The 16087-nt window shown below is 32.6% G+C and overlaps 1 protein-coding gene across 1 annotated transcript; it reads right to left on the minus strand.

The window, feature by feature from the left end:
• Window positions 1-1286: 1286 nt before the first annotated feature.
• LOC139097877 (MOXD1 homolog 2-like) lies at window positions 1287-13968 on the minus strand. Its single transcript, XM_070649832.1, has 5 exons — window positions 13645-13968; window positions 8766-8924; window positions 3997-5093; window positions 3755-3923; window positions 1287-3613 (listed from the first exon to the last, which is right to left on the minus strand). The coding sequence occupies exons 1-5, from the start codon at window positions 13966-13968 to the stop codon at window positions 3338-3340; spliced, it is 2025 nt and encodes a 674-aa protein (XP_070505933.1). The 3' UTR covers window positions 1287-3337.
• Between the last annotated feature and the right edge of the window lie 2119 nt (window positions 13969-16087).

Raw genomic sequence — 16087 nt, forward strand, 5'->3', positions numbered from 1 at the left:
ACCTGAAGTCATGAAAATTAAATTAATCATTGGCATTTTTTTCTTATAGTTTGACACTTTTTGTTGCTTAATGTTTTGTCAAGTTTTCTTCCTCCTTTTTATGCGCAATTTAAAGGTGTTTCTAATTTAAATTTTTTAATATAATTTGTGATCAATTGTCAGTCAAAATTCATTAAATATGATCGAAATTGTCTAAACAATGTATTTTTAATTACCTTACATGTTGTACAAGTCAACTGTGATGCATGGCCTCCCTTAGCTATGTCCAAATGCTAGCTCGTTCGTAAACTGTCAATCAAAAGTACATAAACACTGAAATAATATCAATGTTGACTCTGATCAAATTAAAACTCTGATCTTCTAATCGATCTAGAACTATTGGAATGTAAATGAACAATGCTTACTTAATAATAAGTTTAATTAAAGACTTCTCACTGATTTAATTTAATAACAACGATGCTTATTCTTTAATGATAAGAAATTGACTAAATATTTACATGAAGGGGACTAACTACTTAAAAAGGGGAAAACAACTAAATATAGTTGCAAATAATATACAAATCTAAAATAACCGTTAATATTTTCTCAACAAGAATAGTCGATTTGGAACATAATATAGGAATTTTCATGAGTAAGCCTCCAAAAATGAACAAACGCAATTATATTGATGGAGTATGCTCATGAGTTATGGAACGATGCCTTAAAAATTCCAAAAATTCTTATTTCACACGAAAATCTCGTCAAGATTCTTCCACAGAAACCATTCCTTAAAGTAACCACTAATAAAATTTATTATAGTGGTCTCAACTCTTCTCAAAAAATGAAATGAAGCCGTTATTCCCACAAAGCATCAATCATAGACCTTCACAAATAATGACTTGTTAAAAATAAGATTATTCTTTTTGGGCAATTATAAAAGCCTTCTATCTCGCGTTATTCCTCATTCTTTGAATGTCATAACTTTTCACTCAATTTTTGGCTCTTTATTCATTAAGCGATCGATTGAACGAACCTTAAACTGTCTATCGATATATCTATCTATCCGTATACATCGATTAATCGTGTACATGTCGGTGATGTCAAGTAGAAAAAAATGCGCAACTAATGGAAGTTAAATTAAAAGGAGAAACACCACAATATTTATGAAATTGGCAACGGTGATGTGAACGTACACATGCATGACTTTATATATATGTTGATTTATTCAACAACATCCTGAAAACATAAACCAAATTGTCTGAAATGATGTAAAGTAGGAAAGAGAAATAAGAATAATAATTCATAACTTTTGCTTTTCATTCTGAAACTTTTTATTGCTAATTACGAGCCATCTAATTAAGTAAGAGCAACTACGCACAATATTTTTTTTTTTTATTTTCTTTACCTACTTCTCGTCTTATTATTTATTTTTTTGCTGAAACTGTGTGAAATTAGCGTAGTTCCCTTCATAATTAGATGCTTTTTTTTTGTTCCATTCTACTTATGCTTTCATTACTCAATTTTTATTTTTTTTTTCTTTACAATTATCACAGCTATAATTTTTTTTTTCTCTGCTTACAGGTATGGATTTTTATATAACTTTTTTTTTTATACACAAGAAAAATTATATTCACAAACAGAAATGAAAATAATGTAATATTCAAATGAGCAGTGTGGTTTGCTTATTTTTTATCATATTTCTCTACAATTTCTGTTGATCAAAGAGAGAAAATTCATTTCTCCACTAAAAAAAGACTGCTCAAAGGGACGTTTTTATATATCTATATAAAAAAAGCGCAATTTCTAAATAAACTCGAGTTTATTCATCACGTACGGTACAATTGATAAAGTCCCTCATGACTGTATTGCGTGGTTTATTTATTTGCTGAATTTCAACATAGGAAAAAATATACAGTCAGTCGATATACAAAATGTCATATTGCTGCTAGACATGGACACTTTTCAATTTTATTTTTTAATTTTGTTAGTCTCATTTACACTCATGAAATTTTTTTAAAAAAATGCTTTTAAATTTGCATAGAAAAAGGTAAAAAGAATTTTTGAATTTTTAAAAACCGTTACAAAAATTAAAAAATTTGACAAAAGGTGTTCGGGGCGAGAATCGAACTCTTGACCTATTGGCCAATTATCCAGAACTTATTCTCATTACCACCGAACTATGAGAATTCATTTGGCAAATTGTTAATATGAATGGAAAATTTGAAAAATTTGAAAAAAGTTTTTAAATTTAAAAAAAAACATAAAAAATTGTTTTAAAATTAAAATTCAATCCAAATTTAAATTTTTTGAAATTTTTTTAATTATTTTTTCATGAGTGCTTGTGAGTAGTTACGCCTCATGTTAATTGAAAAAAATGTCCACCCCTCGCATGCTTGCGCTTAAATAAAATTTACATGTTTTTTGCGGAAAAAAAATCATTTTTTTTTGTTAAGAGAATTATTCATCAACATACATTCAGTCTTTGAAAATTATGGATTATTCATATATCCCCGTACTTTGAATTAAATTACAGGTTTAGAGAGATATCAATCATCAGTTTTTTTTTAATAATTAATAATTAGACACAACGTATAATAAGTTGCTGTAGTTCTAATGTCCATTCAACGATGTTTGTTTTTTTGTTTAAAAAATATTATCATATCACGTGGGATATTTAATTACTTTTTCCATATTAAATTAGTATTTTTATCATTCATTCACTCATAGGTTTAAAATATATTGCTTTTCAAGTGATTACTAGTATTTTTTCATTTTTTTTTCATTTATCCTCATTATTTCTTATTGGATTGTCTGGTTTTACCTCGAAATATTTCTTTTTTCTCGATCGTCATGAAATTGTTAAAGAAATTTGATTTTACGGATCATTTGGCTGATTTCGTCAGTGCTGAATTGCTGATTCATATAAAACTTGTATAATCAGTCCAAAAATCATCACAATTTCATTACGTCCGAAAACGCATTCGAGTGAATTTTGTCGAATTTTTAAGAACTTCCATCGCTTTATTTAAAGGTACAACATTGACAGCAATAAACGTTGCTATTTTTGGTTAATAAAAATCATTATTATTTTACACGAATCCATCACATGTTGCATAAATCGACCATAAATTTAGAAAGTGGATGGATTTCTTAAAAGTTCACAAAATGTCACTCGAATGTCCATTCCTTAATTAATTCAAAAAAATTGATTAGATAACGAACGAACGACGATTTTTTTTCACTACAAAATTTTTTTCATTAATTTTCACTGACTACTTGCTTAATATAAATATTATTACTTTTTTAATACGATAGAATGGTTTTACTTTGCTTTTGTTACTGTCTAGATTTGTTACAATCATTGAAGACTTATCCTCAGGACGACAAGAAGAAATATGAGTGGCGATAGGACATTCCGACTCGAACTGCTACTTAATTCTAGTGAGTATGTAGGCGAGTGACGTGTTACTTTTATTTTTTCACTGTCACTAATCGAATTTTCGTCGCCATCAATGTCATTTGACTGGGTATTAGGCTGATATTTGTAAATTGAATTTGTTTTTACATCATGATAAGGGCATGATGAGTCTAATGCTGTGTATGGCTTTACAATGTTTGCTGGAGTGCCAGAGACCTGTGAAATAAACAAAGAAATTGAGATAGTTAGTAAATGAAAATTTGTGGATTAATGCGGATAAAATTGGAAATTGAATTTCGTCAACAATATGTCATTGTGAGTGGGAAATGCAATAATAATTTATTGGGATAAACTTACTCGACTAGAAACAACTGCACTATTGCAAATTCCATCAAATTGTGATGTTTTTATGATCCTATCAAATGTATCATACTCATTTCTCCAATCGTAGAGCTGTAAATGTCGCTCGAGTGTGCGACCGGCATATTTTTCAGGACTTTTTATCATCGGTTGATCGCCGGATTTCCTGAATGAAAAAAAAAAAACAAAAAAAAATTATTAATATGGGAATTTCGTGACTGAATTTATGGTAGACTTACGATAACTTTTCAATTCCCAATGCCTTCAAAAGATGTGCAACATTTGTCTGTGAATTACATGATACAAGTTGATCCTGACGAGGATAATACATCAATGTCGCACTACAAATCTCTTCATCAACGGAATCTCCGCCCAATGTGAATTGTTCTCGTTCGTACGTATTATAAGTACATTCTACAGTTACGTGATCGCCGGGAAACAATTTACTAACTCTATTAAAAACTCGATTTTCGAGATAGTCTGCATTTAAGTTTGACTCTTGAGCAATTGGTGCTATCTCCTCTCCGTTTCGTACCAAACCAATTTTCATTTTTCGTCCCAAACTATGCGTTTGCATATTCACACCAAATATATTTATGCCTTCGGCTGGCAATGCTTTTTGTGTACAATTTGACGTACAATGACCAACAGAGATAACTCTTTTAAATCCTGGAGCTATGATATGCAAAAAGTTTGGCTCTATTCCTATTTGTAATGAACCGGCATCATACTTTCGACGATTTCTCGTATGATATATTCTAAAGCCGGAACTATCATCTAATTGCTTCTTATAAATTGGTTGATAATGTACTTCTAATAGAAGACTATCGATGCTATTCGAATCGAGCAGATAGCCAACATCTTTTGGGAATGTGAAGCCTTCCGAGCCGCGACTCCATGTGGCAACAACAGTAAAACACTTACGTGCACCTTTAATTCCCTCATTGCATTCTTCATCATCGTCCGATTGAAGATTTATTGCTGATGTTCTGCACTCATAAAGCTTCATTGATGTGATGAACTTTTGTGATTCGGGCGATGAGAAAACAGGTTCATAACGTATAATATGATTCTCTGTTATATTTCTCAGTCGATGAATACGGCACCATTTAAGCATCTTTGATGGTGTCAAAGGAATTCTTACATTTTTATTTCTTACTTCTAATGTACTAATTCCTGTTTCTTTACTCGACCTACTTTGTTGACTCCTCTGTAATAGGAGAAGTGATTTTACGGGCTGCATTGCCATAACTGGATCTGACAGGCTGCCTTTCTTAATTTGACCTCGCTTTGGTTTCTCCGGATGATACAAATAAATTATGTTCATCGTATCATTCTGTGGATGAGATAGAGAATGGGTAAATTGAAAATGAGAAACAATTAACAGGAATTTCACTTGTCACAAAAGTTTAGTAAATGATGATTATTCCCCAACTAACTACAGAAATTCTTTCTCCCATTTATTTATCTATCTAGATTTATGTCTAAGTCTTTAGCATTTAGAATTAATTGGCACTATATATATGTACATTTGTGTCTGTGTTGTTGTGCAATAATGAGTGTGAGTCATAAAATATGCTGCCGAGTATTTCTTTCCCTTAAGCAACATTCACATTTTTTGTATTGTATATGCGACAGCCAGCATTTCCTCCCATGTAAGTTCTCATATATATTATATTTTTTTTTTCTTTCTTTATTTTCTTATTCAATGTAATTAGGCAACAAACACAGGCAATATTTCATATTTTTTTATTATTCATTACTCGTCAATCTGCCATGACCATTTCTTATTTTTCCTTTTATGCATTATATTCGCATGTTCAGTCATACAAGCAACACTCTTAACGCATAATTGTCTAAACAAATGTGCCTATATACTTTATTTGACAGTCTGAATACCAAAATTCGCTATAGAGTTTGAAACATATATTTTTTGAAAGTCATTAGATAATTGACTTCATTCTCTCTAGTCATTACTTAATTCACATTTGCCAAGCGAAGCGCCCTCCGCTGGAGCCTGATCCCTTAAACATTTGCCAAGCGAAAATTTTTTTCTTTCTTTTATGCTGAATAAGAGTGCAAATTACAAAGTTTGAGTGCGCATTAATAATTCATGACACATGACTTCTTTACTTATTTTAATAACTTTTTTTCTTTTCTAACAGTCAGTCAGCTCAAAGTAAGAGGGAATTGAATATAAAGGAATGCTATATGCTTAATACCATTTATTCATATCTCTTATTCAGTTTTTATCGAATTTTTGAAAAATGTAGCTTATAAGCTCACTTTGATTTACTGTCTGGGTAAGGGACGATATCTCATAAACCAGACATCGTTGAGAGCTCGGATTTGAAGCATTAGATCAATACTATCGAATTGCTGGCTTATCGCTTGGTTTGCCTACCCGCTAGATTCCTCAAACATTTGCCAAGCGAAGCTTGGCCTACCCGCTGGAGCCTGATCCCTCAAACATTTGCCAAGCGAAGCTTGGCCTACCTGCTGGAGCCTGATTCCTCAAACATTTGCCAAGCGAAGCTTGGCCTACCCGCTGGAGATTCCTCAAACATTTGTCACTAGCAAGCCTACCCCTGGAGCCTGATTCCTCAAACATTTGCCAAGCGATTTGTTTTACCTGCTGGAGCCTGATTCCTTAAGTTTGGCCTACCCGCTGGAGCTTGCATTTGCCAAGCGAAGCCTAACTGGAGCTTTCCCTCAAACATGCTTAAATTAATTTGAAGTTTTTGGAGCTGCTTGGCCTACCGCTGGAGCCTGATTTCAAACACATTTGCCAAGCGAAGCTTGGCCTACCCGCTTTAGCCTGATTCCTCAAACATTTTGGAAATTTCCTCAAACATTTGCCAAGCGAAGCGCCTACAATCCCTCAAAATTTGCCAAGCGAAGCTTGGCCTACCCGAGACTTTTTATCGGATGGTGTGAATATATCCGCATTGGGTTTCTACCCGATACACTATTTTTCAAAAGTAATTTTAAAGGAATGCTATATGCTTAATACCATTTATTCATATCTCTTATTCAGTTTTTATCGAATTTTTGAAAATTATGTTTGGGTGATATCTCATCCTACTGATTGGATATTTTTGCTATCCTGAATGCTTTAATTAATGATTTTTCTGCTTTAACCGCTTTGAAATTTTGCAAAAATGCGCTTAAGTTCCTCGATCAATAACAAGAGGATTTTAAACATTATTTTGGATTGGATTGCATGCAGAAAACACATTCGAGGCTCTCATATCATATGAATGTGCTGTTAATATTGAGTGAAAAATTAATTTATTATTAAAAATTACAACTCGTTTAAGAATACTTGACGCAAATGGAGAAGTAAAGACCAAAAAAATGGAGAGAAGTACTCAATTGACTGACTTGAAAATTTCTCTATCAGCTTTTATTTGCAACCATTGTGTAATATACTTTAGATTGCAAGGCAGAAAAAGCAATTTAGCTTGACATTAAAGAAGAAAAAACAGCAAAAGAGATTGTAAATATTTTATATAAACGGTGTAGAATAAGTAGTACACACATAATATAAGAATATAGAGGAATTATAAGAATGGAAAAGAAATAAAAGGAGTGAGAAAGACGAGAAGAGAACATCGTCAACAGCAGCAGCAGCAGCAGTAGTATTAAAAGAAGTATTACAAAATGAGATGAAATTGCTTTTGTTTCATCCACAATATTCGTCACTCACAAATGACGTTCATCTCCTTATCTGTTCCAATATACTTTGATCACAAACCACGTTGTTATAACGTTCATTTGAGATTTGAATAATATTAATTGCTCATAATTGAACCCTTTTCATACAAAAGTTTAGTCTATTTTTGAACTCCGATAAATAAACATCTCAGTTACCTATAAAACCGTAAAGGAAGTCGATTTAATTGATAACAATTACATAAAGACATCATTTGCGAATGCACAACTATGAATTGTAAGTTAAGTATATAGAATGTGGAATTAAGAAGCTTCTGTTAGAAGAAATGCAATCAGGCAATTTAAAAGCCGGGGATGATGATGATGATGATGAAGTAAGAGAGCAAGCAAATAAACGAATGCGAAGAAATAACAAAGAACGAAAGGAAGAGAGCTGCATTGCAGAAATTACAAGCTGATGCTGATTGAAAAATTAAAGGCAAATTGAAAAAAATTTACTGCAAAAAAATCGCTACAAGCCGTTCTCAATTGCTTCAACATTAATCTAAACTTTCAAATCTGTCAGGTTCGTTTAGCGCGATCAGGGAGTATAATTAACTATCTAGACACAATAACAACAACAAGCAATAATATGTATAAAAAACAGTTTGTGTGTGTCTCTTGAGCCATAAAATATGTTGATTAAATGCGTTAAAGATAAATTAGTGCTGTAATGGGAAAAATATGGGTTCGAGATCGCTCATTGGATATATTAAATGGCATTTAGTGTTGTGAAACGACTGCAGGTGCTTATTAAACAATTTTATTTCGTTGTTTTGTCTCTCGCTCATTCATATTGTAATATTTTAGACATTGCATGAAAAATAGCTAAGCTTCTTCAAACTTTAAACACAAAAAATGTTAAAAAGAGAGTAGAATTATGAGGTTGGAAGGAAAGGAAGGCGATAGACGAAGGTTTAAAAAGAAAGTTTCAAAAAACGATAACACAAAATGAAAATTAACATTATAAATTTACGCTTCGCTGGTTATATGACATAAAGCAGCAGCAGAGAGTGAGATAAAAAAGGGAAGCATTTTCAGTCGGTAATGTTGAAGCGATATAATTTTTTGTGTATATACGTTTGTTATGTTAATGAATATGTTAATGCCACACTCTTATCAATTTTTGTGTTCTTCTCCTCATTTTTTTTTGTGTACATATTTTTTAAAATGGCATTTTATGTCTGTTTGTATACTTTTTACCGCCCTCCCTCAATTTAAATTGTCTTTGTTGTCGTGTCAAGTACAAATTTACATGTCATTAAAATTAGCTACTTAAGCTAAAGGCACTTACCGTGATAGGAACATCAAATTTCTCGTCGCATGTATCAAGCTTCCGACGAAATCGTAATATTGTGTGTGTAGCATTCTCGCTACTTTTTAATAGTACATAATCTTGTGACTGGTCTGGTACTGGCTCACCAGTTGCACTGTGTGTTTTTATATGACAATCCTATAGAAAAAGAACAAGAAAGAGGAAAGAAAAAAAAAATTAATAAATATACCAACTGCATTCTCCCACAAAACAATAACAATAATGGAAATAAAAATACTAGATGAAAGAAACGCGAGCTACTGCCTGAAACATTCCGCACAATAAATCTTTCAACGCTAATGAAACCAGAGTTGGCAGGACTTTGGAGTCCGGACTTTAAAAGTCCGAAAAGTCCCAAAAGTCCGGACTTTGAAAGTCCGGACTCCACTAAAGTCCGGACTTTGAAAGTCCGGACTCCACTAAAGTCCGGACTATGAAAGTCCGGACTTTTGGGACTTTGAGACTTTGACTTTGGGACTTTAGGAATTTTTTTTTTTTCGGTTACACTGCGTAACCCGAGCTAAAAATTGAATTTTTTGACATTTTTTTCGGTTACACTGCGTAACCCGAGCTAAAAAAGTGAATTTTTTGACTTTTTTCGGTTACACTGCGTAACCCGAGCTAAAAAAGTGATTTTTTTGACATTTTTTTCGGTTACACTGCGTAACCCGAGCTAAAAAATTGATTTTTTTGACATTTTTTTCGGTTACACTGCGTAACCCGAGCTAAAAAATTGATTTTTTTGACATTTTTTTCGGTTACACTGCCAGCTAAAAAATTGATTTTTTTGACATTTTTTTCGGTTACACTGCGTAACCCGAGCTAAAAAGTGAATTTTTTGACTTTTTTTCGGTTACACTGCGTAACCCGAGCTAAAAAAGTGATTTTTTTGACATTTTTTTCGGTTACACTGCGTAACCCGAGCTAAAAAATTGATTTTTTTGACATTTTTTTTCGGTTACACTGCGTAACCCGAGCTAAAAAATTGATTTTTTTGACATTTTTTTTCGGTTACACTGCGTAACCCGAGCTAAAAAATTGATTTTTTTGACATTTTTTTCGGTTACACTGCGTAACCCGAGCTAAAAAGTGAATTTTTTGATTTTTTTCGGTTACACTGCGTAACCCGAGCTAAAAAAGTGAATTTTTTGACATTTTTTTCGGTTACACTGCGTAACCCGAGCTAAAAAATTGATTTTTTTGACATTTTTTTTCGGTTACACTGCGTAACCCGAGCTAAAAAAGTGAATTTTTTGACATTTTTCGGTTACACTGCGTAACCCGAGCTAAAAAAGTGAATTTTTTGACATTTTTTTCGGTTACACTGCGTAACCCGAGCTAAAAAATTGATTTTTTTGACATTTTTTTTCGGTTACACTGCGTAACCCGAGCTAAAAAATTGATTTTTTTGACATTTTTTTCGGTTACACTGCGTAACCCGAGCTAAAAAAGTGAATTTTTTTACATTTTTTTCGGTCACACTGCGTAAACCGAGCTAAAAAATTGATTTTTTTGACATTTTTTTCGGTTAAACTGCGTAACCCGAGCTAAAAAATTGAATTTTTTGACATCTTTTTCGGTTACACTGCGTAACATGACTTGAAAAAGTGGTTTTTTGGACTTTGTTACGCGACGGGTTGGATTTTGGACTTTGGACTTTGGACTTTTTTGGACTTTGGACTTTGGACTTTGGACTTTGGACTTTGGACTTTGGACTTTGGACTTTGGACTTTGGACTTTGGACTTTGGACTTTGTTGCGACGGGTTACGCAGTGTAACCGAAAAAATGTCAAAAAATTCACTTTTTTAGCTCGGATTACGCAGTGTAACCGAAAAAAATGTCAAAAAATTCACTTTTTTAGCTCGGGTTACGCAGTGTAACCGAAAAAAATGTCAAAAAATTCATTTTTTTAGCTCGGGTTACGCAGTGTAACCGAAAAAAATGTCAAAAAATTCACTTTTTTAGCTCGGGTTACGCAGTGTAACCGAAAAAAATGTCAAAAAATTCACTTTTTTCAAGTCGGGATACGCAGTGTAACCGAAAAAAATGTCAAAAAATTCACTTTTTTAGCTCGGGTTACGCAGTGTAACCGAAAAAAATGTCAAAAAATTCACTTTTTTAGCTCGGGTTACGCAGTGTAACCGAAAAAAATGTCAAAAAATTCACTTTTTAGCTCGGGTTACGCAGTGTAACCGAAAAAAATGTCAAAAAATTCACTTTTTAGCTCGGGTTACGCAGTGTAACCGAAAAAATGTCAAAAAATTCACTTTTTAGCTCGGGTTACGCAGTGTAACCGAAAAAAATGTCAAAAAATTCACTTTTTAGCTCGGGTTACGCAGTGTAACCGAAAAAATGTCAAAAAATTCACTTTTTTAGCTCGGGTTACGCAGTGTAACCGAAAAAAATGTCAAAAAATTCACTTTTTAGCTCGGGTTGCAGTGTAACCGAAAAAAATGTCAAAAAATTCACTTTTTTAGCTCGGGTTACGCAGTGTAACCGAAAAAAATGTCAAAAAATTCACTTTTTTAGCTCGGGTTACAGTGTAACCGAAAAAAATGTCAAAAAATTCACTTTTTTAGCTCGGGTTACGCATAACCACTCACTTTTTTTATACGCAGTGTAACCGAAAAAAATGTCAAAAAATTCACTTTTTTAGCTCGGGTTACGCAGTGTAACCTGTCAAAAAATTCACTTTTTTAGCTCGGGTTACGCAGTGTAAATGTCAAAAAATTCAATTTTTTAGCTCGGGTTACAGTGTAACCGAAAAAAATGTCAAAAAATTCACTTTTTAGCTCGGGTTACGCAGTGTAACCGAAAAAAATGTCAAAAAATTCACTTTTTTAGCTCGGGTTACGCAGTGTAACCGAAAAAAATCAAAAAATTCAATTTTTTAGCTCGGGTTACGCAGTGTAATCGAAAAAAAAAAAAATATTAAAATACTTTAAAAAAAAAAAAAATTTGTAAGACTCCCAAAGTCCCAAAGTCCGGACTTTCAAAGACTATTCTAAAGTTCCACTAAAGTTTTAATACTTTTTTTTTCAAAGTCCGGACTTTCAAAGTCCGGACTTTCAAAGTCCGGACTCCACTTTAAAGTCCTGCCAACTCTGAACTCATATTTAAGAACTTGGGAAAAATATGTATTATTTTTTTTTTGTATAGATATATATGAAGGAAGAATGTTCGGAGAAATTTCCTTCATTTCATTGCCAGATGAGAGTTACACAGCATCACACTAGACGCAATCAAAAATAATTGTATGGAAGAAGAATTCTGTGATTTATTTGGTCAGTGATATTTATACCAATTAGGCATAAGGAGGCTGCAACAAATTCCAGCAACTTTTGTTCACCAAAGCATAAATTGACCAATTGAATTTTAGCCTTACACTGAAACTGGCCCAAAGCTTGGTCGTATAGCTATGCAACTAATAACCTTTAGCTTCATCAAACACAAGAAAAACATTAGAAGCAAAGATAATAGACGGGAGGCTGCAACAAATTACTTTTGTTCACCAAAGCATAATTGACCAATTAATTTTAGTGAAACTGGAGCTTGGTCGTCTCACTTATTCCCTTCTTTACAGTACAGTATGAAAGTTAACATGGAACAATACGAAGAGCTTCTTAAGAACTTATAAAGATTTTAATTTCAAGTTGAACTGTTTCTCATAAGCAACAATGTGGAAACGATATAATTAAAAGCATAAGCGCTTGGCTTAAGTTCTATACGCTCCATTTAAAATGAAAGGAATGAAATATTACATGACTTGCTGTTTTATTTTATTTTTTCGTATATTTTGTTCTGTCTCTGTCTCTCCCTTCATTTTCAAAGTCCAAAATCAATACAATATTCTTTTGCCTTATAACCTTGCATTTTCAAAGCCCGTCTCTACCATTTGCCTGTGAAGGCTTTAAAAATGTAAATAAAATTCCATTATGTTCACGTTATCTAGACTTTTGTGATATTTCAATGCATATTTTAATAGAAATGCTATAGTAAATATTAAAAAAATCTACGGTGTTGCATTTTTATGCATTCAAATTTAATATATATATTTTTTTACACTCAAATAGTATCGTCATGAATAAGCTTTAGTGCAGTGCTGCCCAAACTTTTGTATTCCATGGCACTCCTTGATGGAAGCCACGATCAATGGCATGCGGTTTATAGCAAAATTGATGACACTTTAGTGTACCGCGGCTCACAGTTTGGACAACACTACATCAGCGAGGATATGTGCATGCATTTTTAAAAACGACAACGAATCTCGAGAAGCAAATCACAACACATAGTTCTTAAATTATGAGTAACATGGAAAGCGAAACAAAAAACACTCCATTATTCATTTTTGCTGCTTGTCGTTATTTCCTTTAGCTTCTGCAAATATTTTTTTCATTGTTTTTTTGTTTTTTCGAGAAGAAATTTTAATATTCTCCCTATTGTTCTTCATTCCTTCCTTCAATGGTTCTCGATAATCACAAAAAAAAAAAGAATTTATGAATTCACAATGGATCTGAACATGAAATTTACTTTTGCTTATTGCATGTGCATATGAAGCATGCACATCGTCTGTGTCGCCATTTTAATAGTAATGCATAAGTAGCAATCATTTTTCTTGCCAATTTTCATAACCGGCAATAGCTCTTGGAGGGCAACAACAACAACAACAACAAAAAAGAATAAGCAACAGCAAAGGTTGTTATTAACTTTGAAAATGAAATTGAAAAAATTCTTCAGGCGTTTAGTCGTTTCCTCTTCTTTCACTCTGTTCGTTAATAACGCGAATTGTGCAATTTTTAGTTAAAAATTTAATATAATTTATGTAGTAAGTAATTTAATATTCATTATGAGACTTACATGATAAAATGGGTGGCCATCGTCTATCCATCCGATGAACACATCAGCACCATAAATTGTTCCATCGTCTATCCATCCGATGAACACATCAGCACCATAAATTGTTCCATCACGTGAAAAACCAAATCCAACATATCCATGCGTCCTTACTCTCGCTTCAAATATGATATCTGTGTCTTTTACTGTCCATAGTAATTGGTAATTTTGATCCAAATCAACAACATGATCCCATGCCTGTTGTGCATGGCATTTTGTAATTAAAAACAACACTATCACTATCTCAATTAATTTTTTACGAGGCACATTGTATGCTTGTCGTGCCATTTTGTAAAGTAAACGATGCAACATATTCACAAAGCAGCATCAAAAATGTATTTTTTTATGTGTGTATCCTGTCACTCACTATCACTATGGATAGATGTGCCTTACACCCCAAAAATATATATATATCCCCTCCTTGTAATGACGAGACAATGTCTGATGATGATGATATAAACTCAAAGGTCCGAGTTCATTTCAATTAAAAAAAGTATATATCGTATATGTATGCGGATGTAAAGAATGATGACAAGTCTCTTGAGTTGGATTATCTGTTGTAGTTTTTCTGTAAAGAATACAAAATAAAAAAAAAAGTTTTTAATTAATTTCGTTATCCACAATGTAAACTTTAAAATTTGCAATGCAAATGTCAAGAATCCTTCTCTTATTATTTTTAATTTGAATTTTCTCTCGACTCTTTTTTATTATTCCTCTATCAAGGACCATTATCTCTTATTCTGTCTATGAGCACAAAAAATGGGAACTTTACTACTAAATCGCATTCAGTTATTTCTTCAAAAAAAAGTGCTTTTTTGCGAGGATGAAGACGAGATTCCCCATTGTACAATGATTATGCAATTTCATTCTCTCCAAAAACTTTTCCATTTCACCTTTTATCCTCTCATCGTGGATATCTACCCGAGCGACACAAATATTGAAGAATCCGCCACGGATTTGCCATCTAAGCTTCCGTATTCTATCCAAATGGAGACTTCATCAATTTGTTTTTTATAAAGCTTCGTGAAGACCTTCATCACTTGTGCTGCTCGGGACAATACATAATTTCACATTCTACATTACTAGAACTTTTCATCGCCTCGATTTTTTGCCTTTTACTGTTCAAGATGAATATAGTCGATTGGGGATTTCTAGGCACCAGTACAAAGACAACCATAATATTACTTCAGAATCAAGAAGAAAGGACATACAAAAAGGAGATCAGAAGGATGGCACACAAAAAAAAATATCTATAGAATCCAAAATTGACCAGATGTTCTTAGTACCAGAAATCAAACAATAGATTGAAAGATTTTGTGTATGTAAATCTGGCAACATTGCAACTTAAAAGTTATTGCAAAGTTACAAACCATTTCTCATCGATTTAATGGATTTTTCATCCTCACCCAAAGTTTTTCTTCTTCTCGTTTTCTTTTTGGCTTTTCTTGCTCTGTGGATGGATGGGGAAGAGATGATGGGGTAGGGGGAGGTTTAGTGTATTTTGAAGATTTAACTCTAAACTTTTCTTCTCTTCTCAATTCCTTAAATCTCCTCCATCAATGGAATTTTTTAGTAACAAAAAGGACTCAATAAAGTGGATTACGATCAGAACGAGAGAAGGAGATGAAGACTAGGAGTGAGGATTTCAAAAGGCGATTTGGTTCGACGAGAATTTTAGGAAGAAGAATAGAAGAGACTAAAATCCAAATTCTGCATTATTATGACACGTATTTATAGCCATTCTCCATTCCTTTTTTATTTTGTTCCTCCATTCCATCTTCAGTTTTATTGTTTATTTATTCAATCAAATGGTTGATTGTTAAAATTTATTGTCCTATTGTTCATGAATAAATTCTATCTCATCTATCTGCTGAATTTTATACACATTTATGTGTGGTATGAATAGACATCATCCCATATAAATCCAAAAAAAAGAAGAAAAAAACTGTAATAATGTAGTGAGAGTGGATGTGCATGTATGAATAGGAATTGATGGACATGCAAACAATTGTATATATAAGGGATGATGTTATTCCAATGTAATAACTTTGAAAGGTAAGTAAGACTGAATGTAATCGTGTATAATGTATGTTTGTACACTTGTTATTAATAATAATAATATTCAATAGACATTCATTCAGCTCTAAAAGTTATTATACTAATCTACTTATCAATTATCGATTGTAAGGTATCAATAGTAAGTAATAATAATACAACTATTTTTTTTGCATGATATCAACTTCATGCTACTACTCATTCGCCTGTACAATCTGAATAATTTTGAAATTAAATATTAAAATCATTTCCTATTACTTTGTATCCATTCAGCTATAGTAAAATTTGTCATGTAACTGGAAGTTTTCTATATTCAGATTGACATTGGTTGCTGCTGCAAAGGATATTTTTC

Source organism: Chironomus tepperi, unplaced genomic scaffold, assembly GCF_022539635.2.
Source record: "Chironomus tepperi strain 1889 unplaced genomic scaffold, CSIRO-AGI_Ctep_v1 contig_441, whole genome shotgun sequence".
Taxonomy (NCBI): Eukaryota; Metazoa; Arthropoda; class Insecta; order Diptera; family Chironomidae; genus Chironomus; species Chironomus tepperi.